This window comes from Gracilinanus agilis, chromosome 4, assembly GCF_016433145.1.
Source record: "Gracilinanus agilis isolate LMUSP501 chromosome 4, AgileGrace, whole genome shotgun sequence".
NCBI lineage: Eukaryota > Metazoa > Chordata > Mammalia > Didelphimorphia > Didelphidae > Gracilinanus > Gracilinanus agilis.
In genome coordinates, this window is record NC_058133.1 from 34,853,088 (window position 1) to 34,881,081 (window position 27,994).

Genomic DNA, 27,994 nt, shown 5'->3' on the forward strand with positions numbered 1-27,994 from the left:
TGTTTATGCAGGTAGATCAGACACGGAGGGGAACTGAGTCAGGGATGCCCATCTGCCAGGCCAGCGGCACCCTGGACAAACACCTTCCCCTCCCCTTGTCGTTGTGTCCTCAATGTTCAATTTTGCCTCCAAATGGGCTCTGCGCTCTCCAAGGTTACCCAGCAACTAGAGGTGGAGGCAGCTTTGGAACTCGAGCCCCCAGAACCCGGCCATTCTGGTGCTTTTGTCTGTCCTCGAGGGGTTTGGTCTCCATCTTTCCCGTTATCTATCGGGCAGGGTGGGAGTCACATCCTGACCTGGGGGGGGGGGGGGCACCGGCAGCTCTGCGTGGGAAACCCCCTTTCTGGGATGATAGGAGTCTTTGCTCTTATGACTATTTTGATAATAAAATAATATTTTGATAATTCGCTTTGAGTGAATAGTTCTAGGATTGAGAAACATTTGCTAATACAGCTTGGGAGGAAGTGGAGGGCGAGGAATCTTGCTGCCACGCCGGCTGGGCACTCACAGCAGGTGCCAGGAAAGGTGGGCAGAGCTGGGCGCCGCGCTCCTGCTAAGAACAAGTCTGCCCTTTGGAGGCTCTACGTTCCTATCGCTCTCACTCTGGCTGGATCCTGTATTAGTGTCAGTCCGACACTGGGTCAGCACATTTCTGTGCCTAAAGAAAGGCCGTCTCGTCTCCTAAGGCTCGGGCTCTTTGGTCTTGACCCGACTCAGGCCCTCTCTCAAACCTTTCTTTTGGCTTGGAGATTCTCTCTTATTGGTGTTTCTGCCAATGGCTCCTTTTCACCTCAGAGGGAGGGTCAGGTATGCCTCATGGGCCTCCCTGGGCAGCGGCAGTGGGAGCAAGCTCAGCAGGCCCACCTGTCCAGCGGCACAGGGCGACCTCCAAGGCCTTCCTTCCTCCAAGGCCCCACCCGTCCTCTCTTCGGTGCCAGGACAAACAATAGCCCTTTCCCCATTCCCTGGTGGCTCAGACGGCCTGACCCACGGCTCCGGGTCTATGGGATGCGGGCCCCGTACGATGTGAGGGCAGCAGGGACATTCACCCTTTCCTGGGGCCCCCAACCCCTCTTCCATCCCTAGTAGGAGGAGCTTCTCCTAAGGCTAAGTTCTGAGGGAGACCTGGGCTTCCCAGCCGGCACGGAGGACAATCCTGCCGCTCCCAACCACACCATACGCAGTTTTCAAAATAATTTGGTTTTATAGCGTTTGAGTGTAACAAAAAGGCAAAAGATCAAATCCCTGGTTCTCCTGCACACAGGGAAAGGGGCTGGCAGAAGCCCAAGCCCGCCCAGCAAATTCATGGCATCCCAAGCTGCCTGGCCCTCCCCCAAGCCCCTGCATGATTGACGGCTTCAACAATTAATGCTTGCCAGGCATCCCCCAGCAGCAGCAGCCTCCCTCTGCCCTTGCTGCAGGGGGTCCTGACTGACCATCATTAAAATGCCCCCTCCCCCCCACCCCCCCACCTCCACCAGCCACCTCACTGTGCCATCCAGGGTACCAAGAAGCCCCCAGCCTGCCTGCCTGCCTGAGGGCAGGGCCAGGAAGGGGGATCTGGAGACTCCACCACCCAGAGGAGAGTAAGGGGACTCCTTGGGGGCTCGCCCCCATCTCACCCCAGCTTGGGGCTTCTAGAACCTGAGCCCACCCCAGGGGAGAGGAGGAGCTCCCAGTGCCCAGCTTAGTCCCAGGTTGGCAAAACAGGGGCATAGCTCTTCACATTTAGTTTCTTCAGGTAAATCTTTCTGGCCTGCCTCCCCCCAACATAGGGGGCTGCGGCCAGAAGCCAACGGAAGCTGGTGGAGACCAAACATACACATGTATAAATATAAAAAGGAGGGAGGGGGGCAAGCACCAGTAATACTGCCTGTTCCTCGCTCCGTCCATCTGTCCATCCACCTGGCCAAGGGCCAGCAGGCTACTGCACTCGCCCGTGGGTGCAGGGGGCGCGGACAGCACCAGCTCCAGTCCCCAGCAGCAGGGCCCGGCCCCTTCCAGGGGGGGCTCCTGCTAGCCGCAGGGCCCGGCTCAGGGCTCAGCCTCCTTTCTCCATGGCCATGTGCGGCAGGAGGACCAGGGAAGGGAATGGGTCAGAGGAGGAAGAGCTCATTCGTTCAGTTTTTACAATTTCAGTTCTCCAAGTACTGCTCTGAGTTCCATGGGTGTCTGGGGCTCAGGGCCCTGGAGTGCTCCCGCTTCCCAGGCTGGGTCCGTGTGGCTCCTGCTCCCTTACTCCATGATGGCCCGGTAGAGCGAGGGCTCAATATAGTCTTCTCGGTATCGGGAGTTGATCACTCGTTGCCGTTTCTTTTCCTGCCCGACGTCCTTCTCTGTGAAAATTTCTGTGAAGCGCATATCTGATGCCACTGACTGCAAGGAGAAGGACTGTCAGTCATGACCCAACTCAGAACTAGACTGGGTCGCCCCCAACCCAGCCCCCCCAGCCTCCAAGTCACTCACCAGCCGGGACTTGACTCTCTTGGGGAGCTCCTCATCCAGCGTGTAAACGTCATCCCTCTTCACCATGAGCTGGGAGCCATCTTCAAACTCTACCTGCAGGGGGCCTGGCTGTTCAGCCCCGTGTCCTTCCTCACTGCCCATCTGTCCAGGACCTGCCCAACCCCGTGGCCACAAGTCCTCCCCAGCCCCACCTCCAAGCCAGCTGAGGGAGAATGTCCTGACAAGAAAGAAAGGGAGGAGGCCTCCTTCAAGGGCTGCCCAGTACCTGGTACATCTGGATGGGATGGGAAGCTACGAACGTGGCTCCATAGACTTGTCCATCTGTCCATCGCACTTGGACCACTTCCCCTCCAGCAGGAGGACCCAACTGCAGACAGTCACGACTCTAAAGGTGCAAAGGAAGAGAACCAGGGTGGCTCAAAGAAACAGAGCTGGGGGAGGCTGGCCAAGGGCCCACAGAGAGAAGGGAGCTAGGGTGAAGGGTCACGGTCATACCTCTTCCTCTTTCATGCTCATACTCAGGAGACCCAAGGAGGAAGGGAGGCCCCATGCTGCCTCTGAACCCAGGGTACAAGGCCCAGAGCATCTTCCTCAACATCATGCACTGAGACTCCCCCTGAAGGCTCAAGGCCTAAGACCAACCCACTCTGCTTTTCAGAGGTAGGTCAGTGTCCAAGGCTCTTTCTTATAAGAAGAGGCAGCCACACAGAGAAGGGCAGGCTGAAGAGGGCAGCCCAAGAGGAAGAGGAAGGCCCTCCTCACCACCCCACCACCCCAGCAGCTTCAGTTGCTATGAGAGGTATGAGTTACCACAATGTCCTCAGGATAGAGATTGTCACTGAAGGAGCCATCATCAAAATTGACTTCGTAGAAGGTCTCGGTGGAAAGCTGGACCACCTCACACTGGTAAAAGCGGCCGTTCTTGTGCTTGCTGATGACTGTCTGGCCTGCAGAAAGGTCCTGGAGGGCACCCTTGGCACGCTGAAGGGAAACCAGAAGCCCAGGTCAGGCCACACCAGGCACGGTGGCATGGCCCCTACAGCACCCGTGCTGCAGAGTCCCGCTGCTGCCTGCCTGCCCTGGCTTGCTCCCCCCTATGACTGCCTCTGGCCACCTCCCTCCATAATCCTCCTCAAACCCCAATGGGAGCCAAAGAGCAGCTCCTGCCCGGAAGGACTAAGTTGGCCCAGTAAATAGGACCAAGTCCTAGACCATCTGAGCCTCAACACGCGTTTCCACGGGTGAGTGTCCAAGCCGGGAAGGAGCCTGGCCCCTGTGCCAGTGCACACCAGCAACCCTCAGCTTGCGGAGAGGTTTTTAAGGATCTGGAAGAGAGAAGGCTAGCGGTCTTCCTCACAGCTCGGAAGGGCTTTCATGGGGACCACAGGGCCCCCTCAGCCACTGCTGAGGACAAGATCTTTCATATGTCAAAAACCAACTACCAACCAGTCCAGGCCACCTAAGACTGGAACAAGCAGCCCAGATCTAAACTGTGGCCCTTCCAGCTGAGATGCTGGCCTTCCAGCAGCCTTCTTGCTCTGAGACAGCCTCTGGAGAGAATGAGCGCCCATGCCCGGGGACTGCTGGCCATTCCCTGTCTCGCCTGCCTCTTCCGAATGGCTACCTCCCTCCCTCCCTCACCTCTGCCTGAGAAGGAACCTTGTGTCGAAAGCAGGTGATGAAGACCACAAAGGGCCAGTCGTCCGGCTGCATCATGACCCCCGCGGCCTGGGCACAGCTCACATGGAAGGAGGTTGGGCAGCGGCCATGGGAGCACTGGACACAGCAGCCGGCCACCCTCTTCCTCCGCTTCTTACAAAAGACGCATTTCTGCAGCAGACAGAAGGGGGCCCCGTTACAGGAGCAGAGGGCCCAGGCTCCAACCTGAGGCCTGCAGACAACCGTCAGACCCAGCTGCCCACCAGGCCGAGGCCCCTCGCCCTTACCAGCCTGAAGCGGAGAAGAGGGATTTTGCTCAGGTCTACTGGGCTGCGCTCAGCAATGTTGACAAACTTGGCTTCCAGGACTGCGATGGCGCACATCACGTGGACCCACCTACCACCAGGACAACAAGCAGAGGGGGTTCGTCACGGCCTGCCCTAACCCACAGCCAGCCCTGCTCAGATGAAGCCTGCTGTGGCTAAGTGGCAGAGACCCCCCCCCAATCACAGGCATGATCCAGGGCAGAATACTGGGCTTGCCGTGGGTGGCTAGAGCTGCAGACCCAGAGCTAGCTTCCTTCTGAGACAGTGCCCACTCCTACAAGCCCAATGAGGCTCTCTCCTGGGCCCTCCCATGGGGATGGGCAGCCACTCTAGCACAGAGACCCTTAGGTGGCAGCTCCTGAGCATCTTTACCCACTCCATCAAAGACTGACCCACATGCCCACAGCCTCAGCAGTGCCAAAAGCTAACCCATCTGCCATACTCTGCTCTCCCCAAAGCAGCCCCTCCAAACAAGGTTTTCAGTCACCCAACTTCCAAAGTGCTCCCCACCACTTCATGTTTCATTCCCCTGCCTCCCCACCCCTCAGAGCCCCAGTGATGACCATTTCTCCACCTCCCGCCCCACTCGCCATGTTAGAAGTGGGGGCAGCCTCCCATGGTATTCACCTATCGTCATTGGCTCTCTGAAGGGCTCCTCCTCGCAACGAGCACAGACAGCAACCCTGGGAGGGGAGCAGGAGCATTGGGGCATCAGTGGCTGCCTGGAGGAGACTCCCCATAGGCAGCAAAGCCCTGAGGGGCTACTGATGCCTGCTCCCCTCCTCCCCATCGGAGGCATTGCTCCATTTGTGCCAGGGCAGGGGCTCTGTGCCTCACTGTTTCTGCCCTCACCCAACCACTCCTCACCTCCTCTAAAGCGTTGGCTGCGCACCGAGAGCACATCCAGTCATCTGAGGCCTGCTCGGGGGAGACTCCATAACAGCCTAACCAAGACAAAGCAGAGTCCCTCAGGGAGAGCCCCATACTCCCTTGGGCCTCCCAGGAGGAGGGCCTGTGGGCACGGGTCTGAATGCCTGTCCCTCCTAAGCGCCCTTCCAGCTGTCCTATTATTCTTACATACCAGGAGTGCTTACTATTGGTATCTGAACCTTTATGAGAGGTACTAATATAGTCCTAAATTAGTAGAAATTAGTCCTAAACGATACATGAAGAAATTGAGGCTAAGTTCCAAGGCCCTTCCTTGCCCAAAGCCCCACTAGCTGGAGGCTCGTAGTGGACGTGACACTCAGTCCAGTCCCCTCTGCCCGTCCCTATCCCAGACATCCCCCAGACTATTGGCCTTCAGAGTCCTCAAGCCCTTTCACACAGTCAGTCTTGCCTGTCTTCTCTCTAAGACATCAATAGGGTCTTGCTAAGCCCCAAAGGAACAGGACATTGCCCGACCCCAGACAATGCTGGCAGCCAGTGCCCTGGCATTGGAAGAATGATGGCCTTTTGTCTCTGTAGTTACACACACAGCAGGTACTCCATCTATGCTTGACAGATGGGACTCCTGAACTCCAGCCCCTCCCCAACATGCAGGCTCCTAACACTCACTAGCGTGGACACAGACACGGCATTTCCTGCAGGTGATCAGGATGCTGGTGCCATCTTCCTCCAGGTAGGGGGTAGAAAGGCTGAGGTCGGTGCTACAACCTGTTGCAGTGAAGCACATCTCAGGAATCAGAGGCTTGGTTCTGCGTCTCCCTGGCTCTGTGTCAGATCCACCTGTCCAACTCTGGTTGTGGCCTCCTCCCTCAGCCTAAGAGACAGGCAGTAAGCCCCAGTGGGCATGAGAGAACATCTCTACATGCAGCTGCACACTGCATAGAAGACAATAATGCTCCTGCCAGAAATATCAAATACAAGAAACGGGGATCCTGGAGATGAGGTCTGAGGTATAACCCCGTCTCTCCACCCTGGGCTTGCTGCCCACAGCCAGACCAACAGCAACAGCCAAGTGTACTTCCAAATGCACGTGGAGTGGGAAGGAATATAGGGGCTCAGCTAGATGACCTCCAGAGGCCCCCTCAACAGCAGCTCACAAATCTGAAGATGGTCAAAGATGCAGCACAGCTAAGGCAGCTGTGGTGGCTTCTGGATTCAGTCCATTCTTAACCAAACTTTTGTCCCTTATCTTGAGCTTCTTAGTGACCCTAGCCAGTCACACCCTACCTCACCCTAAGGACCTGCAGCAAGAGAGGATATCATGGAGCCTTTCACCACCCCCCACATCCCACCCAAAAAACTGAGAGCCATGAAGGCAGGGCTCAAATGGAGCTTCATTTACTCTGATTCTTCCCCAGCAAGAGCCTTTGGACGGCACAGGTGCTGTCTGAGGAACAACTGTCCCTGTCTCAGGTCTCACCTGATGGTAGGTTTGAAAAATCAAACAGACCGCGCAGTGTGGAGGCTGCTGAGCCATGCTCTCATTATATGCCCTTTCTGCCTCGAAGTTCAGGGGTCGATTCTGCCAGAGCTGACTCAGGGGTTTGGCCCATGCTTCTGTCTCTTCAGCCTCTTCCTCTGGGGTCAGTGGTTCAACAGTCTCTGCAACCGACATTAGGTTCCAAGTGAGGGAGCTCAGGCCTGCCAGGCAGTCCAAAGCCCTAAACAAACAGTATCCTCACTAGTCACCCGAAGCTCTAAAGTGATGCCCTACAAGGAACACCAAGCTGTTTCACACTTCGGGGAAGGACTGGTGCCCTGAGTGGGCTGCTCATGGAGACGTTGCCAGAAGAGAAAACAAGAAGCAGAAGACATTTTCTAAGTGTATCTACATAGGTACTGAATGTGCTTGTCCTAGGAGTGGGACCCCACCAGGGGTTTTATGAATTTGGTACTTAGTCTAAGTGAGACTTCCCTCCCTACATTGTGTGCGGATATAGTTTGGAAAGCACTTTACAAGCTGGTGGGGTAGATTCCATTATTATCTCCTTTTTTCAGATGAGGAAACTCAAGAATCTGCAGTAGCATTTGAACTCAAGTCTCAATATTCTGTCTACTGGATCTGCCTTTTAAAAAGCCTTTTTTATTTTCTTTCTCTAGTCATTTTTTACATCTGTGTTTTAAACTTAAAACAGAAAGTTAAGACATAACACACATTTGTACATAGGGAAGGGGGAAAAAAAATCAGTATCCAAAAAGGAGAGGCAGGGAATTCTTCAAATCTCCCTCACTGCCTCTATGGCTAGACACATTTGGGGTCCAAGGGGAATGAGGCCAACAGCATTAGGGGTGGGGGGGCCTGGATGGTCAGATAAGGGCAGTCAGTCTCAATGGGGCCAAGTCCTAACTCAGGTAGGAGGACAGACATCTCCTCCCTTCTTGCAGCATCAGACTCCACCTCTTCCCTTTCTATCCTCCATTAGCTTAGTAGGAAATGGTAATGAGAACTCAGCCTCAGTTTTTACTGTTAAGAATTTTAAAATTCTGTTAAACAACTGAGAAGGGCATCGTTGCTTAACTCTTGCATTTACTAGAAAAGCTTTCCTATTATGTATAATGCTAGCTTTGGGGTTTTCATTAATAACATTGGTCTAGAATTCTTCTTGGCTTGATCCCTCCCTGATCTAGTCGTTAGGACTTTTATCTGTCTCATAAAAAAAAGTCTGGTGCAGTGCTGGCTTTCTCAAACTTTGAGAATGTCTCTCTATAACACCCTCCTGTCTCCTCTGACATTGCCCTCCCATCTGGACTACTGCACCAGCCTATGGGGTGAGTCTCTGCTCTACGATCCATCCTCTACTCAGCTACTAAAGTGATTTCCCCAAAACACAGGTCTGTTACCCCTTACTCCATAAACTCCAGTGGCTCCCTATCTCTTCTGCAAAACAGAGCCCAGTTTGGCCTTCCAAAACCCTTCATCATTTATCCTCACCTTTGACTTTCCAATCTTCTCAGATCTTACTCTAGCCCTCCACCAGCACCCCCCAGCCTCCGTGAGCCAGCAACACTGGCCTTCTTACTCTTTCTCAAATACAACATTCCAGATATTCCAAATAAGACTTCATTCTCCTGGCCTTTTCTCTGGCTGTGCCCCATGGCCTAGAACACTCCCCTTCCTGGCTTTCCTGGCTGCCTCTTACCAGGAGCCCTTCCCCACCCCACTTAATCCCATCTGCTGATCCTTTTCAGTTTGTCCAGTATGCTGCTTGTTTGGATGTTATCTCCCCTAGACTTGAAGCTCCCTGAAGGCAAGGATTCACTTTTGCCTCTCTCTGTAAACCTGGCACTTGGCACAGTGCCTGCAAATGGCAGACACTTCCTTAATGTTTACTGATAATCACTCTTGACTACTGACAAAAACATCCTGGCAGCAATTTCAGCCTAGCAAGAGCTGGGAATCAATGAGACATCCATAAATTAAGGCTTAGCTAATGATTGAGCTGGGTCCACGAACATGCACTAAGAAATGGCAAACGATGACTACAGAGAAGCTTGGAAGAAATTATATGAACTGCTTGCTGCAAAGTGAAGTCAGCAGAAACAGAAAAACCAAACTCACCAGGATGAGGAACATAAGCAGAGAAAGAGGAAGACCTCAGCCCACCCAAGCCCAAGCTGCATTTGAAGCAAGCTGTCAGGGCACTCTTTCAGAATGTTTATGCAGGGGCTGACAAGGGCTAAATCAATGGTTTCACTGCAAGGAACCTGGGCTCCCTTGCTTGTGCATCCTGCCAAATGCTTCAGAACTTTCACTCCCCACCCAAGTTCTAACCAGCTCTACTGGTCACAAGGAACTGTGAAGGGCATCATCTAACAGGCCCAAGCCCCCATCGAAGGAGAAGCCTAGAAAATGTCTGCATGGGCTCATCTGAAGAGGCTTAAGCAGCAGGGAAGTATGGCCAATCTGGAGCCCAAAGGAGCAAGGGAAGGCTTGAAGGGCCTGGGCTCTGTAGGCCCAGGTGGCTCCCTTGCCACAATGCTCCAAGATACAATGATCTGGATCCCTCACCCACAGGACCCTCAAGCTGGGCTCCAGGCATAGAGCACAAGCCTGCCTGCTCCTTCTTGTAGCACTCACCATCGTCACTGCCGCACTCTTGGGCTACAAGTGGGTGATGCCGTGGAAGTTTGCTCAAGGGTTGCCGGCGACCCTTGGCCTTCTGATTCTCCTCTTCTGCAGCCTAGGTTAATGACAGCAGTCACTCGGGGTGGTCAGTACAGAGATGCAAGCAAGGTCAACATGAGAGGACCCCAATAAGAACTAGCCCGCCCAACCAAAAAAGATGTTCTGCCATCTCGTCCTTAGGGGTGTGGGTTCCACTGGGGGGAATGTTTGCTGCTCAGTGTCAGTCTACTGGAATTGATACCAAGTATTGGCTCCAAGGCAAAAGAGTGGTAAGGGCTAGGCAAGTGAGGTTAAGTGACTTGTCCAGGGTCACTCAGCTAGGAAGAATCTGAAGTAGCAGTTTCATCAGATTTGAACCCAGAACTTCCCATCTCTAGGCCTGACTCTACCCACTGAACCACCTAGCTGCTCCAAAGGCTCAGCTTCTTAAAGGCAAGTTCTCAAGAAAGATGGTTGCTTCCAACCCCAGCTGGAAAGATGTACTCACAATCCCCAAAGACTGTACACAGAGCACATCATCTCTCCTAAAAGGTCCGTGAGGCTATAGACACTCAACAATGCCCTGCCCACTGGAGTCAGGAGGTAGAAATGTGGAGCCAAAGAAATCAATCCAAATTGGGGCATTCTCCATCCCTAACCCAACAAAGGCTAATGCACTCAAAAATCTGTCACCTCCTCCTGTCTGTAATGAAGAAGTGAGTCCCGTGTCCTTGACAAAGTAAACCTCTCTACCTGCACAAATGATCTGCTTCTCTACTACCTCTTCCAACAGACTTACCTCTCCATCACTGCCATGCTCTTCCCTTCAATCTCTCCCAGTCTACTGCCTACTTCCCAACAAGCCCACTGTTGCCCTCATCCTCAACACTATTCTATACACCCTCCCTCCTTCCTATCCTCACTGGCTATTGTCCTGCATTCTTCCTCCCATTTGTGGCTAAACTCCTTGAGAAGGCCATCTACAATAGGCCTCCACCTCTTCTCCTCTCTACAGTTTGGTTTCTGACCTCATCATTCAAGCACGTCTCAAGTTACCAAGGATCTCCTTAATCACCAAACCTACTGGACTTCCCTCAGCCTCATCCTTGACTTCACTGGACCTCTGACACTTAGCCCACTCTCTTCTGGAAGCTCTCTCACAGTTCTCCTGCCTTGTCCCACTGCTCCATTCAGCCTCCCCAAGCTGAGTCTTTATCCAAGGCTCCTTCCTAGGTCCTTGTCTCGTTTCCCTCTCTGGAATCTCTATAATCCCTGCCTTCCTCCCATAGATGCTGTTATGACTCCATTCTGACAATTCTCAGACCTACCTATCCAGCCCTACCTTTGACATCCACCTAGATATGTTCCACAGATAACTTTTTTTCTTTTTGCAAACCTTTACCTTCTGTCTTAGAATCAATATTAAGTATTAGTTCCAAGGAAGAAGAGCAGTAAGGGCAAAGCAACGTGGGGTAAGTGATCAGTCTAGAGTCATGCAAGTAAGAAGTGTCTGAGGTTAGATTTGATCCCAGGACCTCCCATTTCCAGGCCTGCCTCTCTGAGCCACCTTGCAGCCCCCTTTGCAATATACTCCAAACTCCCCCAACTTCCATATTCCTCCAAGTAATCCAGGCTTGCACTTAGAGGTCAGCCTCCACTCCCTACTCTCATCACCTGGATCTAGTCTATCACTGAGGCTTATCAAATTTATCTTCACTGTATCTCTGGTCTCTCTCTCCTGACACTGCCACTCCTGTGCTACAGGCCCTCAATAGCTTGCCAGCTGCCATCCATCCCCACCTCCTCTCCTCCAGGCCATCCTGCACTCAGCCTTCCAAGCTCATCTTCCTAAAGCACAAATCTCATCGTGTCACCCTCCTACTCATCAAACTCTGGTGGCTCCAAGGTCAAATACAAATTCCCCTGCTTAGCGTTCAAAGCCTTTGTAACTTGGCTTCTCCCACCTTTCCAGTTTACTCTCCCTCTTCCTAGCCCTCCATGTGACACAGGTCTAACTGTTTCTCAAATAAGAAACTCCAGACTCCAGGAGTTGCCACTGGCAATACCCCTGCCTGGGCTGGCCTCCCTCCTCATGTCTACCTCCTGGCTTCCTTCAAGGCCCAGCTCAAATCCCACTTTCCACAAGAAACTTTTCCCAATCTCCCTTGATATGCTTGTCTTCTCTTACAGGTGATCGTCTCCAAGTTAGCCTTTCTCTATCCCTCCTTCCCTTCAAAGTTCAGCTCCTACAAGTCATTCTTGATGCCCCAGAGTTTCTAGTATTCTGGGCCTCCTACACCACAAACCAAGATGGGTGCTCTCAGTTTTGCATCAGGCAGGATGCCCAGGGCCCATGGGGCACAGTGCCAGGCACACAAAGGAACTCAGTCAACGCTTCCTGACTGACTCATTAGGAGCAGAGGTTTTTGACAGTGGCTCCGAGACATCGATGGTCCCTTTGTCACCTCACCCTTGGGCAGAGATGGATGACTGGGGAATCTCCAAGTATTAAGGAGAAATTCTGCTCAGGCCTGGGGTACTTCACAAAGACAAGGGGCTGCTGCCAGTCTGAGCACACAGTTCACCCACAGGGGATCAGCCTGCCAATGGCAGAAACTTGAGTCCCCCCATCATGCCTTGGATCTAGAGTCCTTGAGCTGAGCCAGACCCAAGGGAGGCAAGGAGAACTCCACACACAGGTTGGGCAATAGGCTCCTCAAGGGCAGGACCCAGGCCGTTGGCCCTCTATGTACATGCCATCCACAGTGATCAGAGTAGATACCTAGGCAATGTTTGCAAAGCTCTATCTTTCCTTTTGACTGATCTTTAAAACTCTAATTTAGCAGAAGAATCTAAGTGTGGACACTGCCCTTAAAAACTAGCTTTGTGGTCCTTGGAAAGTCACTTAACCCCAATTGTCTAACCCTTACTGCTCTTCTGCCCTGGAAGCAATACATAGGATTGATTCCAAAGGCAGAAGGGTTTAAAAAAACAAACAAACAAACAAAAAAAAACAACTTTGGTCTCTCCACTGAACCACCAGGGGAAGGGCCAGAACCAAAGGCTTCTGACTCAGAGCAGGCCCTCCCGAAGACCCCCCCCCGCCCAAGCCCCCAAGTCTAAAGAAGTACATCTGAGCTCAGGCCTGGCTACCCTAACCCACCCCTCCACGGCCAGCACCTCGGAGAGTTCTTGTTCTGAATCATCATCCTGGGCACAGCTATGGGCAGCCAGGGCCCGGCGAGTTCGATGAGATCGAGTCTCAGAACGAGTTCGGCTCTTTTTGGAGGCCTGGCTTGCAGTGCCAGATAGAGAGAGGTCCAAAGCTGCTGCTTCCTCCTCCTCCTCCTCTTCATCTTCCAATTTAACATTCTTGAGTTCTTCAAATTTGACTTCAGTGGAGTCTGGATAATCTGAAAGCAAAAGCCCAGTGAGGCCTGGAAGGACAGTGAGGGCCAGTAGGCCATTCTTGGTGAGGCTGGAGGGCAGTAATCACCACCAAGCTAACAGCTAGTTAGATAGTTATGCCTTGCAAGGGGGATCTGCCCAGTCAGAGGGCTATAACACACCCCGGCCCTTTCCAGTGCCCCCTCCCTCACCTAACCTACTATCCTCAGCCAAGCAATTTCTCTCTTTCCTTCCCATCTCAGAGGGAAGACTGTGAGCTACTGAAAGCAGCCTAGTCACCAAGCCTGAGTGGAGTACAGAGGCTGGCTAAGCCTGTGGTCCTGAGTCAAGCCTGGCTTGGAGAACAAAGAAGAGACTAACCTGTCGAAGCGAGGGCACCATTCTCAGCTCGCAGAGGTGATACCAAGCCTGGGCAGGGCTTCCCAGAAGGAAAGGCCACCTGCTCCCCATCCATCTCATAAGGTTCTCTCTGGGCAAAAGCCTCGCTCTGGCTCACCTCCTGAGGCACCTCCAGACACACTCGGTGCCTCTTGGCTCCAATCCGATGCCTGGTGGGGCTGTGAGAGAAACAGAAACCTTCCTAGTTGGAAAGCATGGCTCTCTGCAGGGTCCAATCTTCCAAGCACTATGACAAGCAGAGCAAAATACAAAGGTCCAGGCCCTGCCCTCAGGGAGCTCCTGTTCTCATGTAATGGTACAGTAGGAGGAAGTTTCACTCCCTCTCATAACTCTTCTTTAGGCCAAGATGACACCACGTCTCTTGGTGTCAACTTCCCCTTCTATAAAACAAAGGGGTCAGACTAGGCACCTAGGATCTTTGGATCACTGATCTTCCATGACACCCCTCCCTGATCTGCTCATTCCCAGGAGCCATTCCTACCCTAACCTCCACCTCCTTCAGCCAAGCTTCACCCACTCCTGGGCTGGCCTCACTCTTAAAGAGTGTTTTCACCCTCTGCCAGTGCCCCCAGAGTGAGACAGTGACCCTGGCAGAGATCTGGGTCCATAACAAGAAGACATGTTGACTCAAGAGCCCCTTCTCTGTCCCCAGAGGCATTCTCTGGGACCCAAAGGACCAAGAGTCTGTTCTGAGCACTCACAAGGAAGAGAAGCCCAACATTGCCCATGTCCTTGACACACAAGTTCTATGACTGTCAGAAGCAGATCTCACTTACCTTTTCTTGGCTTCCTCACCAGCTGGGTCCCCATTGCTATCCAGAGTTTCCTCTGGGCACTCTTGCTGCTCCTCCTTGTGGAACTCAGCTGCCTCAGGAGTGGGCAGAGTGTGGTCAATGACAGGGGCGTCTTTGCCTGCCTTCCAGAGTTTGTACCGCTCAGGTTGGAACTTCCGTACAAACACATCCATGGATATCTTCACCATATCCTTCCGGCAAGAGCACTGTGTTATAAGAAACAAAGCTGCCACCAAGGCCCCATAGCTGGCCCTAAACTTGCCACTGCCCAGAAGGCTCACAGAAACTCTGGGGGTCCTTACCCCAACTCTCACTCACATGTGGCTCTGTATTATATACTATGATGCATCTACCCATGATGCCATGATGCATAGTGCCTCTTTGGCTCTTCCTCCAGAGCTCCCCTAAGCCACCCAAGGAGCTCCCCGGCATACCCAGTGAGCTAAGCTTCCCCTCTAACCCCCTCAGAAATGTCTCCCTAGAGAATTGGGTTTGGCCCCTCAGGGATCAGAGGAGCAAGCCTGAGCCTTCCCCCTTCCCCAAGACAGTCCTTTACCCCAATAGAATATTCCCTGAGCCTTCCATCCCCCAGACTAAAGGTGGACTCCACCCCCTGCCCTGCCCACAGGTACAGTTCCTCTAGGCTGCCCTCTAGGTTCTGTCCGCACCAGAACAGACTGCTTGCCATACTCGATCCAACGGAGGGTGGCAAAGTTGGTAGATTCAGCACAGTTAAACCCATGGTTAAAGCCAGCATGGTAGCCATAGGGAAAGGTGATCATGAACTGTCCAGCCTCCTGAGTCACCTAAAGCCAAGAGGGAGAAGATCAGATGGAGAAGTGGAGCCCAGTTCAGGGAAGTTTGCTGGATGGGCAGCCTTGAGTCATCATCTGAGCATCGAGGGGATGCCAGCTCAGGGAGCTCCTTTCCAGATTTCCCAGCCCACACAAGTACGTGCCAAGGTAACTCTTCCCCCATCCCCCATTTCTATCACCAGATCAGGGTGAGAAATGCTTGTTCAGCCACAGGAGACCTCTTGAGGCTCTCCTGACCCCAGCCATGCTCTCTTCTGTCCCACAGACACCTGGAGTCCTTCCCTCCCCAGGGGCCCCAAATCTGGAAAGAAGAAGAGAGCAAAAACAGCTACACTCCAAAGAACTGGATGTTAGGGGGATGTTCATCAATTGGGGGAATGGTTAAACAAATTATGGGATGTAATTCTGAATACTATTAGGCAATAAGAAATAACATGGGGACATTAAAAAAAACACAAAAAACCATTAAGTCTTATATGAACTGATGCAGAGGGAAGTAGAACCTTACATAGTAACAGCAACAATGTACAATGATGGATAGTGAATGACTGAACTATTCTGCACAATGCGACAATTAAAGGCAATTCTAAGAACCCACAATGAAAAATGCCAATTGCCTCAGAGAGAGAGAACCAATGAACTCTGAATGCAGATTGAAGCAGACTTTTAAAAATTCTCTTTTTTGTTGGGTTGTTTGGTTTTCTTTTGAAACATGACAAATATGGAAATAAGGTCTGCATGACCTCACACGTCTAATCAATATAAAATTACCTCCTCAAGGCAGATGGGGGGAGAACAATAGTAAGGAATGAAGAGAATTTGGAATGCAAAAATTCTTTAAATAATGAATATTTCTAACATGTAATTGGGAAATACTAAACAAAATTCAAAAGATTAAAAAACAAACAAAAAGGGCCACTGATCAAATGTACCACCTGTAGCTGATAATGTGCCAGGACCAAATCCAAAGCTTAGAAAGTGACCCATCATCTTCCCAGAAGGCCTCAAGCCAAAGCTAGGCCAGAAAATAAGGACCCACCTTATCAAAGGGAATGCCATACTTCTTCAGGATTGAAGGGGAAATCAAGGTCATTTTATGGCGGAGAAAAGCCTCACAGCTTTGGGCACTTCCTGGGAAGAAACCTGTGTAGAAGAGGAAGAGAGGTTACAACCAGCTCCCCAGCATAAAGCTTCCAAGAAGAGCAAGAGGAGACCTGAGCAATGGGGAGCCCAGCCCCCTACACTGCCAATAGGCTCTTCCCAAGCATATCTTAGCCTCTGGAATGAGTGAGCACACTTCTTCCTGAAGGCTCTAGCCTCTGCCACCTGCCTAGAGAAGCCACACTAAGGCCCGTTAGCATGAGCTACAGTCTCATACCCCCGCCCCAACCCCACCACTGGCATTAGCACATACCTTAGATGTGAAAGCCCCTGCTTCCTATCTTGGCAAAACAAAGCAAAGAAAACCAAGAACCAAACACCTCCAAAACAAAGTAATGGCTTTGTGGCCATCAGGTAGCAGGACAGCCCGATTGCTCCAGAAGGGAATGGGAGTTGGCGGTGAAAGGGGAATGCCCTCAGAGAAGGGGAGGGGTTGGGCCACTCTGCCACAGAGAAATAGCTGACAAAAAAGCCAAGACAGAGAATTCATTACCTTTGGCCAGCCGCTCCAGACGTTTGCCATGCTCTGGGGGAATGGAGTACCTACAAGCACACAGAAGTATTACAGATGGGGCAGGGACAGGGACACATTTGACTTTTCTTACCTTGTCTCTTCAACCCTGCAGCCTGCAGCCTGCAGCCCCAAAGTCCAGGATAGGTGCAACAAGGAGGAAATCTCAGAGCAGGGAGTGAAAAGCTGCCCACCTCAGGGGCTTCACTTCTTTGGAGAATGGTGATTTAGGCAAAGCTACCTAAGAGCTACCTGGCCCCTAAAATTTTCTTGCTCCTGGCAGCTGACTAATCTCCTGCCTGCAGCAGCCCCAAGCCCAGGGCCAAAGAGAAGCCTGTGCCAAGAGGGGTCAGTCTATCTCCAAATATCTCCAAGAAACCCGCAGCTGCTAAGGCAGCCTTCAACTATAATGATATCAAGCACTTAGAGGTTTACATGAGGCTTGACCCCCATTATTTATTCTCAACCTCAAGAAGGTCCAAGGCAACCACCCATAGTCACCCATCAGCTCTGAGCATACTTCAGACTTCAGCCCCCTCCCTGGACCCAAGGCTGTACCCCTTCAGCTTTCAGGAGCCTGCTTTCTTCTGTTCTTGGCTTAACAGCCACTTGCTCCTGGTGACCTGGACTGTGACCAATGCCTCTGTGCCCACCATGCCCAAGTCTTTCTCATTTACTGCACCCTTTGTTTCCATTTCATGATGAACCACTCTCCCTGTAGGCCCTGCCCTAGCTTCCTAAAGCAGCTATCCCTCCCCTGTCAGTGCCCAGGGCACATGTGGATTCACCTTTCAGAAATGTTCATCAGGAGCATCTTCTCTTTCCCTATGCCCCCCACCCAACCCCCCAGAGCCAGGTTCCCTGTCCATTCACCCTCAGTTAGCTCTCTCACATTCCCCCTCCCCCCCCCACCCTTCTCCACACTCACTGCTGCCATCCTGGGGCAAGTCTCATGTCTTCAGTCTCTCACTCTCCCCTTGCCAACCCACCCTCCACATGGCTGCCAAAACCATTTTATTCAAGTCTAGGTCTAAGTATGTCACTCTAATAATCCAGAACCTTTGGTGACTCCCCTGGGCCCAGAGAGTCAAATACAAATACCAATGGTGCTGAACTGAAGCAGTTGTCCCTGAAAGGCCTCCCTTGGCAGGCTGCCCTCTCTCCTAGTCCTTCTTCCTATCCCACTCCCCTCAGCTGTCTTCAGTTCCAAAGAAACTAAGTTTGGAGCAGAACTCTCAGAACCCACCCTCCCCAGCCTGGGACTTCCACCGATGTTCATCCTCCTATATTCCCCTTGGCACCCAGGGGCCCTACCATCAGGTAGGCTGGCCAGCTGGACTCACCAGGACTTGGGCTCACCAAAGTGCAGGTAGTTGATGCTATACAGGTCCATGTCTTCTGTGTGCCAGGCGAAAGAGGTCTTCCACATGCCAAAGTAGAGGTAGGGAGTGTTGACACCCTCAATGGTGATGCCGCTCTCATTCTCCACGACATCCAGGATGGTGTTTAAGCGTCCAATGTTCCATTCATCTACATGCTACAGGCCATAAGCCAGAGGTTAGGAAGGGGAGAAGACCCAGCAAGGGCCCCTTCTCCCCACCCCACGAGCTCTAGGAATGGGATTCCCAGCAGGTTGTGAGTGGTGGCAGCAGGACTGTTTAGGGAAGAAACACTGCTCTCTGAGGGAAGAGAGGGCACAGGGAAGACCACCAAGTCCCTAGGTCAGGCTGGATGAAGCCAGGGGAATTGAGATACAGTGTGTAAATTGCAAAGAAGACATACATGCAGCAGAGATCTGGTCCCAGGCCACCCCACCCTTAACCTGCCTACCCAAGTGAAGGGGAAGTAGAAGGTAACTTCCTGCCTATGACCCATCCTATAAAGCTGTCCCCCCCCCCCTTAGTCTAACATACCAGCCATCGACAAAGAGAAAGTACCTGCTGTCAAGGAGCCCTGTGCCCAGGATCAAACTGGGACTCACAGATTAATAGGGGCTTAGAAAGAACAATTATGAACAGGAAGTGATGAGACTGAGAGAAGAGAGGGTACCCTAGAACAGTAATAGAATGTCAGGAAGAAGGGGCAGTTAGGTGGCCCAGTGAATAGTGCTCTTCTATCTTGGAATTGATATGAAAACTGAAGGTCAGAATTTTTTTTTAAAGAAAAAGCCATTCAAAATTTCTCTCTTTTCTCTCAAAACTCACTGCAATCTGGCTCTCAAAGTACCAATCATTTCTTTTTTTTGCCAAATCTAATGGTCTCCTTCATTGTTGATTCCCTATGTTTCCTGGCACTTAAAGTTGGTTTTGACTGGACACTATCTCCTCTAGGTTTTCCTGATGTTCTTGGCGCTCCTCCTATCTCTTCAATGTCCTTTATCTGTGTCATGTCTTGCGGGGTTCTGTCCTGGACCCTCTTCTCTTTTCTTTGTGTCATCTCCCTCTTGAGAATCTCAAGCACTTCTTTTGTGTGTGAGGGGAGTGTGTGTGTGTGGGGGGGATTGATCATTTCTATACTACTGATTTCTAGACCTCTTATATATAGCCATGATCTCTCTCCTGAGATCCAATCCCAGGTGTCTCTGGGGCATCTCGGACTCAACATATCTAAAACAGGATTTGTTTTCTTTCTGCTGAAACCATCCCCACCCCTCTCCTGACTTTCTTTTTTTAAACTCATGTCTTCTGTCTTAGAATTCATACCAAGTATTGAGTCCAAGACAGAGGAACTCAAAGGGTTAGGCAGTTGGGATTGAGTGATTTGCCCAGGATGACACAGGTAGGAAGTATCTGAGGCCACATTTGAACCCTGGTTCTCCTGACTCCCAAGTCTGGTTCTCTATCCACTGAACCACCTAGCTACCCCTAATAAATGGCTTTTCCAAGGAACATGAATAAGAAGAGAAAAAGAAACAACAGATAGCAGCTGTCAGGAAAGGTTGGCTCAAGTGAACAACCTAAAAAGATGAGGGGCACAGGGGACCTTTTATGGACAATAGGGAAGCCAGGGATGATGGTAGGGGGCACTTTGCCAGAGAAGACAGCATGGGACCTTGGGAGAAGGAAGGCTTCTAATCTAAAGTGGGTCAGGAGACTACCCTGCACCCCTCCCCCCTTTTAAATGGCCCAGGAGGGTCAGGCAGTGCCTCTACAGGGCACTCCTGGAGTGGCAGAGTTCCTGGACCCTTCTAGCCAGGGTCATTGCCATGAAGAAGAAGAATAAAAGCCTAGGCCTTGTCCTTCCCAGTTTTTGGAGCTATGCTGCTGCCTACACACTTGCAAAGGAGAGAGGCCTTTCCCCTTCTAGTTCTTTCCCTGCTGGGAGTGCCTACATGCAAGGGCTATTTGTCTAGAGTGACAGGGAACCCACATGACAGTGGGGGAGGGGGAAGAATGACTCTCTAGCAAGTTGGAGAATTTTCCCTCTGCAAGTAGACCTCCCCAGTAGAGTTCTAAAAGGCTGGATGACCATCTTGACTTTGGGGCTAAACAACAGACTACAACAAAGAGAAGGTGTAGTGTTTTGGAGCACAGGTCTTAGGTCCCAGAGTTTAGAATGAGATTAAATAAAGCCTGAAATAGAATGGATATCTTCTTAGGGGAAAGGAAGAGAATAAGCACTTACTTAGTGCCTATGTGTAATAAACCTATTGCAAATATTATCTCATTTAATCCTTGAAACAACCCTGGTAGTTAGATGGTATTATTATCACCCCCATTTTACAGATGAGGAAACTGAGGGACAAGATGTTGAAAGGACTTGCTCAGATCACACAGCTAAGCTAGTAAGTGTCTGAGGCTGGATTTCCGATCCCAGGATGGAGAGTTTGTGTGCAAGTGGAGAGCCTTTTCTTTTTCATTCTGCTTTAGTCACAGAGCATTGATCTGATTGAAGCCGATTCTGAACTTGCCCCTGGGAGTGAGCTCAGAGCTTTGGCAGTGGGCCAGAGATTACACATGACACACATGCTGGCTGTTGCTGCCATTCAGATCATTTCTCCCATTCCACACTGTGACCCTCTCATCCCCAACCCCTCAGTTCTCTCCTGGTTCATCTCCTCTCTTCTCCTTATCTTGACCGACTGTCAAATAACTCCAACTCAATACTGTCCTCTTCTCCTGAGCCCCTGGCACCCTATATATCACTGATGATGTCTGGCCAAGTCTCAGCCTACAATTGTTCCCATTGTCTGTTGCCTTCGCCCTGAAATGTGCTGCTGAATCCGAGTGGAGAAAACCAAACCCACTGACTGGGTCCCCACCATTGTATGTACATCAACAGGGCCCTCACTGCTGCCAGGTAATTGCTTCCCCACCTCCATCCAGTGAACATGAAGAAGACCCTCCATCTCTTGGCTCTGGGCACTTTTTCTGGCCATCCCCCATGCCTAGGATGCTCTCACTCCTCGGACTCCAGACTTTGAGGGCTTTTTTCAAGTTCCAACTAAAATTCCATCTTTCACAGGAAGCCTTCACACCTCTTAATTCCAGTGCCTTCCCTCTGGTAGTTATTGATCCTATCTATAGCTTGTTTGTACATGTTTGTTTGCATGATGTCTCCCCTGTTCAGTTTTGAATTCCATAAAGACAGACTTGTCTTTTGGTTTTTTTTTTTTTTTTTTTTTTGGTATTCCTAATTCTTAGTGCGGGGCCTGGAGCACACAATAGGTACTTAATCAATGGCTGCTGACTTCTCCTTTCCTGTGTGAAACTCTCCACCACCTTGTCTATGGCACAAAGTACCACAGCAAACACTGGGTCCAATCCAGCCACTCCTCCCCAGTTCCTCTTCCTCTCTTGTTTGTCTTAAGGGAAGGAGTAGGAGCTCAACTCTGAGTCCTTCCTAAACTCAACTCACAGACCTTGGGGAATGGACAGAGTACTCAAAGGGCTAGCACATATGACTGAGAAGGAAAGTAGGGCCAGGAGGTCCTGAAAAACTGGTGAGTCAGGAGGGAGACAGAAGCTTTGGAAAAGGGTCAATGGTTCCATTCTCAAAAGTGGAATCCACCAACAGTAGGCTGGTGAGACTGACTTCAGTTACTGGCAAAATTTAAAGACTATTTTATTAAAAGGATGGTCCATGAGCACCTAGAAAAGGATCCCATCTGTACCAGAAACAGATCTTACCAGATTTGCACAGGCCTGGTGACAGGGATATCAGCCTGGTAGAGCAAGGAAGAATGACTAGGAATGACTAAGTATTCATTAGCGTTATTTCTGCTTACGCTTCTGAGCACTACTATAAGATGACAGGACCAATGAGACAGCTAGGTGGCTGAGTAGATAGCGAGCCAAGCCTGGAGAAAGGAGGTTCTATATTCAAATCTAGCCTTAGATACTTCCAAGCTGTGTGACCTTGGGCAAGTTATTTAATCCCCATTGCCTGGCCCTTACCAGTCCTCTTCCTTAGAACCAACACATAGTAGACAAAAGATAAAGAGTTTAAACTCTCTCGGTCAGCCTCACAAGAAAGAACCCAAGGGCTATTCTACCCAAAGAAGGGAGCTAAAATACAAATGGGTCTCACTCAGCCATGACGGAACAGGAGAACCACAAGACTAGGGGAAAAGCTCTGTCCTGTGGGCCAAGCTCCATTCCAACAGTTGGGGATAAAAAGGCAACAAAAATGTTATATTCAAGACAAGAACTGCATCTCCAAGGACAAGAAAAGTCTTCCCAAGGGTTAGGCACAACACATCTCTGCAGGAGGGGACACCAAGAGCAATGCCTATGTCTGCCACTTACAAACCATTCCCATCCATTCTTTCATTGGCCCTCCTGAGCTAAAAGAGGAGTTTTCAAGTTCTCTATAGGGTAGGATCCAAAACCAGGTCTTAGCACCTACAAGGCTGTTCCTCTATTCCCTAGACCATCCTGCTTGCCCAGAAGCCCCCCTTACCTTTTCATATAGTGTTCCATTCACATCAGCACCATAAATAGGAGGGTTGAATGTTAGATTTTTCCAGTATTTTCGCTCAAGTTCTTCAAAGGCATTATATCGTGGGGTACAGTATCTTCAAAAGAACAAATGGATACAAATGAGGATGCAAAATACTTAATCATTCCATCTCAAAGGGACAACACAGTATCAGGAGAATCTCTCATCCTGGGGTCAAGGAGTCAGAAAAGTGGCAGCAGAGAAAAGCATGCTTCCTGCCTTCAATTTTGCCTCTAACCCAAGACCCAACAGCTGCTTCTTGCTGGGAGAAGTCACAGGGCAAGGACATCCTGCAGAAGAACCTGGAGATGCAGGGCCCAAGTCACTAAGAGGGTCCTCAAAGAAGCTGCTTGGAAAGCCCCAGGCCAGACCAGATCCTTGGGAGCTGGCCACTGAGCACATGCACAATTCTAGAATATATTATTTAAGAGACAGTCAGTAAAATAGGCAGCAGGCAGGGCAGAGGATAAACTAGAGAAGAAACAACAAAAGGTAATAGGATACGTTAATTCAAAGGCTATTTCAAGAGTAAGAAAAGATGAGGTTTCAGGCGCATAGTGGGTTAAGAGCGAGGCCAAAAGATAAGAGGTCCTGGGTTCAAATCTGGCCTCAAATACTGTGTGACCCTGGGCAAGTCACTTAACCCCCCACTGCCTAGCCCTTATCCCTCTTCTCTACCTTGGAACCAATACACAGTGTTGACTCTAAAATGGAAAGTGAGAGTTAAAAACAAAAAGAGATGAGGTCTTCACCTTGACAATTAGTTATAGGACTGAAGGAGATCCCTCAAAGCAAACCTCAAGGTGAGGCAAGGAAGGGTAGGCAGGTGATGATGACTCCAAGGATTCAGCCAGGGGGATGGCAGCTTTTGCCCCCTGGGAGGTCTATACTTGGTAAACATCCAAGATAGGAGAAAGGAAAGGCAGATTGGAGGTCCCAGGGCCATAATGGCAGAGCTGTCCATCAGGCAGGTAGAGAAATATCATTGCTGAAGACATGATAGGGAATGAGACCACTAAGCAAATGCTGAAAGGGAAGGGAAGGTCCAAAGCAGGACCTCAGGGAACCAATGAATAGAAGCTGATGAAAAGCCATCAGAAAAGCCCAAAGGAACCTTTGTTCAGAAGGCAAGGGAACAACGGCTGCACAGAAGCACTGGGGCATTAGATGGTGAAACAAGGATGAAATCAGACAAGAAAGAGTTGCCTCAGTGCAGCAAAAGAGGCAGAGTTCTGAAGAGTGAGCACCTAGAACCAGACCAAATGTAGCTTCTTTCCAAGAACTCTGACAGCCACCAGAAGAAACAGATAGCATGGCACTGAGGGAATGGCCAAGGGCAAGAGGGTCAGAGGCCTGGGACCTCCAAGTCTATAGCAATATGAGCACAAAGAACCTAAGCAGCTTGGTCCTCTACAGCTAAGCTCCAAGCCTGGCAGTAACAATAAGTTCCCAACACAGAGGGATGCTGATCTGCCTGCTTCATAAGGAGTAGCTTGATCCTGGACATATGGAAGGGGAAAACTGAAGTGGAAGGAGGGGACCAAGAAGGAACTAGACACTCCACAAGAAAAAAGGGACTGTTTGACGGAACCCTGAAGGCTATGGCATGGACGGTGTGGGAAGCTTGGGCCAAGAGAAGACAAGAAGAGACTCAAGAGAGACCAGGTCAGGTCAGTGAGGTCATGTCCTGGGAGAAGGGCAGGAGGGAAGCCTAGTTGAAACTGGGGAGTGACTGTATCCATCCATCCATGGGCCAGGCCATCCTCATGTCTGGCAGCAGACCCCTCCCAAATGGGAAGAGGAGCCCCTTTGCCCCTGAGAGCAAAGGCAAGGAGAAGTGAGGCAGGAAGGGGTGAGGCAGAGGAGTTCAAGGCTGAGCCATTGTCACAGTGCAGCCTGAAGCAGCCCTTTCTGGGAACCACACCAAGGTTCTGGACTGGAGAAGGTGATGATACCAGAACCTTGACTGTCCTGCCCCAAAGTCCAAAGCATGAAGGCTGGGGTCCGGGGGAAGCCAAAGAAGCTGAAGTAGACTCACCTATCTGAATGACAGCATAAGTTTCCATAGAGAAATAAGAAAAGTCAGGAATCTGAGCTAGAGACAGAGAGAACTCCAAATCCATGCCTTTTCTGCAGTAAATTAAGTCTTAAGGAACAAAGTATTTAAAAAGGAACAGGCATGGGAATAACCAAGTCACCAGTGGGGTGAGGAGGGCAGAAGAAAAAGGTTGTTTGGTGTCAGAGGCCTCCAATTTAAGTGGTTGCTCTTGACACTTGGTAATAGTATGACCTTCCATACATCACCAAAGAAAAGTGTGTGTTTGGAATTCAGGGAAGTGCCATTTAAAAGTATCTTACAAACTTCCTGTGGACACATGGGGACTTTGAGACTACATTCCCCATGATCCAATGGGTTTCCGGTTTTTGGACGAGGGGCAACTTAAATTTGGAGGGCAGCCTGGAGAAGGCCTCTTTGTTACCTGAGTGGGCTCTCTGGCTTGGGAGACTAGGAAGATGGGTGGAGATATAGACGGGCAGTAATTTTAAAGATAGTCAGGCGGGGTCATATATATTTTACCAACATGACCATGGCAATTAAAATATTAATTTCTCTTATAATCCCACTCTTTATCATTTTTAATTGTAACAAAAGGCAGAGAACCTTGAAATTGGGAGCCAAGGACCTGAGTTCAAATCCTGGCTCTGTCACTTCCTATTCATGTTAGCCTAGGCCAGTCACCTGATTTCTTTGGGCCTCAGTTTCCTTATCTACAAAGATGAAGAGACTGGACTGGATGAACTGCCCACCCTGGTCCAGTTTCTTCATTTGAAATTAGGATCGTGAATGGGAATCTCCAAAGCCTCAGTCCTTGGAGCCCAGAAAAGGAAAACAAGGAAGCTCACAGATCAACCAAGGAAGAGAAGGGAATGAAGGGCACCAGCAGCAGTGATAGGCAGAAGGCAGCAGAACAGTGGGCATGTACATCAGAGGAACAGAAAGGGTTCCCTTTGATCTCAGCCCTCTCCTAGGGCTAAGACTAAGAGGACAGGGTTGCTCAGATGAGACAGCACCTCCCCCACCCCTCCCTTCCCCCCAGATCTGGTTTGGTCACCCAAGCTACAGAAACACTAACTACTCTTTGGGAGCACCTCTGCCTGGGGATGAGGCAGGAGAGGAAAAGGAGGACCAAAGAGACTGTCAGGGCACTAGAACAGGAGGCTGTGCCTTCCAGGGCAGCAAGAAAAAGAAAGGGGAGTAATGGATGGTGCTGGAGGGCTATGGGACACTCCATGTGCTCCTTACTCACTTGTCGCTATTTGCTATCCTTCGAAACTCCCGCACAGTCATGGCCTTCTTCTGGATGTTGTACTGGGTAAAAAGGCCAGACTGTCCAGTCACCACCTGCTGGATGGGGGCTGGAATGACCAGGTCATCAATGTCATCATAGCTCGATCGGGGCTTCCATTCCTTGGGAGGAACCACCTGCAAGGACAGATCCAAGAATGAGTGCTCAGCCTTTGAGGCTGCTGCCTCATCTAAGCAGTTATACCCATCAATACAGGGGCACCTTGTCCCACCTCAGACCAAAAAAGCTGACTGCTTTTGTCAAGGATACCTAGGCACCACCTGAAATGAGGCCACAGGCTGGGTAACAAAGCCCAAGAGAGTGTCATGACCGTTTCCTCAGCTAGGTGGTACAATGGATAGAACACTGGGCCTGGAATTAAGAAAACTTCAGTGTGTGACCATGGGCAAATGAATCCCCATTGCCTGACCCTTCCTGCTCTTCTGCCTGGGTATCAATATTTAGTATAGATTTTAAGAAATCAAATAAGGGTTTAAGAAAAAAAAAAGACTTCAGTTCAAATCCTACCTCACACACTCACTAGCTATGTGAATCTGGGCAAGTTACTTAATCTCTGTCCACCCCAATTTCCTCACCTGTAAAATGAGAATAATCATAGTACCTACCTCCCAGGATTGTGTCAGGATCAAATGAGATCATAGTTGTACCTCACTTAGCACAGTGCCTAGCACACAGCAGGTGCTATATAAATGCTACTATTATTATTAAGAGATCTAGGAAGCCAGCTCCTCTGGGTAGCTAACCATCCTTTCCCTAAGTCTCTCAGTACTGAATGCTGCTCTTTCTTGAGATTTCACAAGAATGTGGCCTGGATTTTCTTGGACTCTAGGGTCATGTCTAGCTGCCAGGCTAGGGAGCCTGCCCTAGGTTAGGGGAAGGGGGTTCCCCACCAAAGCATAATGACACACAGCTTGGGAGGGGAAAGGGTCCCAGCTCATTGACCTTGGCCAGCCCAGCTCGATGGGCTCCTTGGGATTCAATGTAAGCAATGTAGCGGCTGAAGGTGCGGAATTCCTCCATGGTGGGATAGAAGGTCATGATGCGGGCGCTGGGGTTCAAACTCTCTGACTCCGAAGCCATGCTGCCCTCTCTTCTGAGTTCTACTAATTCAAGGAATCTGAAGAAAGGAAAAAAAGCTGAGTTCTCTTGATCTCCCCAATGGCCTAGGGACATAAAGGCTTTGCCTTTCCTTGTATCCCAGCGCTTGGCACAGAGCACATGCTCAGTAAATGTTGGTTGGCTGGACTTGCTTCATTTGCATGCTGTCTCCACCTTCAGACTGAGCTCCAGGGCCTGACCATCTTTGGTCTTTGGCACACTACAGGTACCTCATAAGTGTACACTTGCTCTAAGAATCTGGTTCTCCAGGGCAGGGCCATTGGGTGGATTCTGTCAGTAGCTACACTGAGGAGCCCTCAATGGCCCAGATGCACTCAGTTAATAAAGGCGGCCCGGTGCTATGGGCGGAGGGAGAAAGGGGTACACAGAAAAGCAAAAGGCAGTCAGTCCCTGCCCAGGTGGGAGTTCACAGCCTGGAGGAGGAGACAAATGACAAACAGCTATGGACAGGATGAAAAGTGCTCAGTAGTTGTAGGAGGGCCCGGAGGCCGGGCGTGCCGCCAGGTGCACCGTCCCCAGGCTGCGGCGGCCAGGCTTGGAGGCAGCGGGGTCTCGGGAGCCCGGGCCGCCAACTGGCAGAGGTTAAGAGCCCACCCCGACCCCGTGGCCACCGAAGGGCCGACCCGAAGCAGCCGCTGCAGCCGCAGCAGAAGCAACAGCAGCAGGAAGAAGCCTGGGCACGGCCCCATGGCGCTCATTGGCTGTGTGCAGCGGGTGCGGATCAATGAAGAGCCGCGGAGATGCAGCGACGCCTCTTATTGGCCGGGGGAGCTGCCAGTCTGTACGCGGGGGGCCGCACCGCCCCTCCCCCACCCGGGAATAGCTAGCTCCGAGTGCAGGCCTCAGATTCCATCCCGGGCCCACAGACCCCCAAACGCTCACCCACGCGCAGCCGCCGCCCCGTCACGGGCCTCGGGACTGACGCTGCCGCCGCCTCGGGCTCCGCGGAACGCGACTCACCACCTCCACCGCGAC

The 27,994-nt window shown here is 50.9% G+C and overlaps 1 protein-coding gene across 1 annotated transcript; it reads right to left on the minus strand.

Annotated features, from left to right (window-relative positions):
- Positions 1-1,184: 1,184 nt before the first annotated feature.
- On the minus strand, positions 1,185-27,982 carry KDM4A (lysine demethylase 4A). The gene is made up of 23 exons (XM_044671631.1): positions 27,902-27,982; positions 26,843-27,017; positions 25,841-26,016; positions 22,494-22,608; positions 17,936-18,129; positions 16,575-16,624; positions 15,960-16,063; positions 14,774-14,911; positions 14,088-14,311; positions 13,273-13,469; positions 12,685-12,941; positions 9,478-9,580; positions 6,820-7,001; positions 6,009-6,213; positions 5,319-5,395; positions 5,079-5,134; positions 4,413-4,521; positions 4,108-4,296; positions 3,277-3,447; positions 2,732-2,851; positions 2,467-2,559; positions 1,486-2,376; positions 1,185-1,453 (listed from the first exon to the last, which is right to left on the minus strand). The coding sequence occupies exons 2-22, from the start codon at positions 26,978-26,980 to the stop codon at positions 2,236-2,238; spliced, it is 3,039 nt and encodes a 1,012-aa protein (XP_044527566.1). The 5' UTR covers positions 26,981-27,017; positions 27,902-27,982; the 3' UTR covers positions 1,185-1,453; positions 1,486-2,235.
- Between the last annotated feature and the right edge of the window lie 12 nt (positions 27,983-27,994).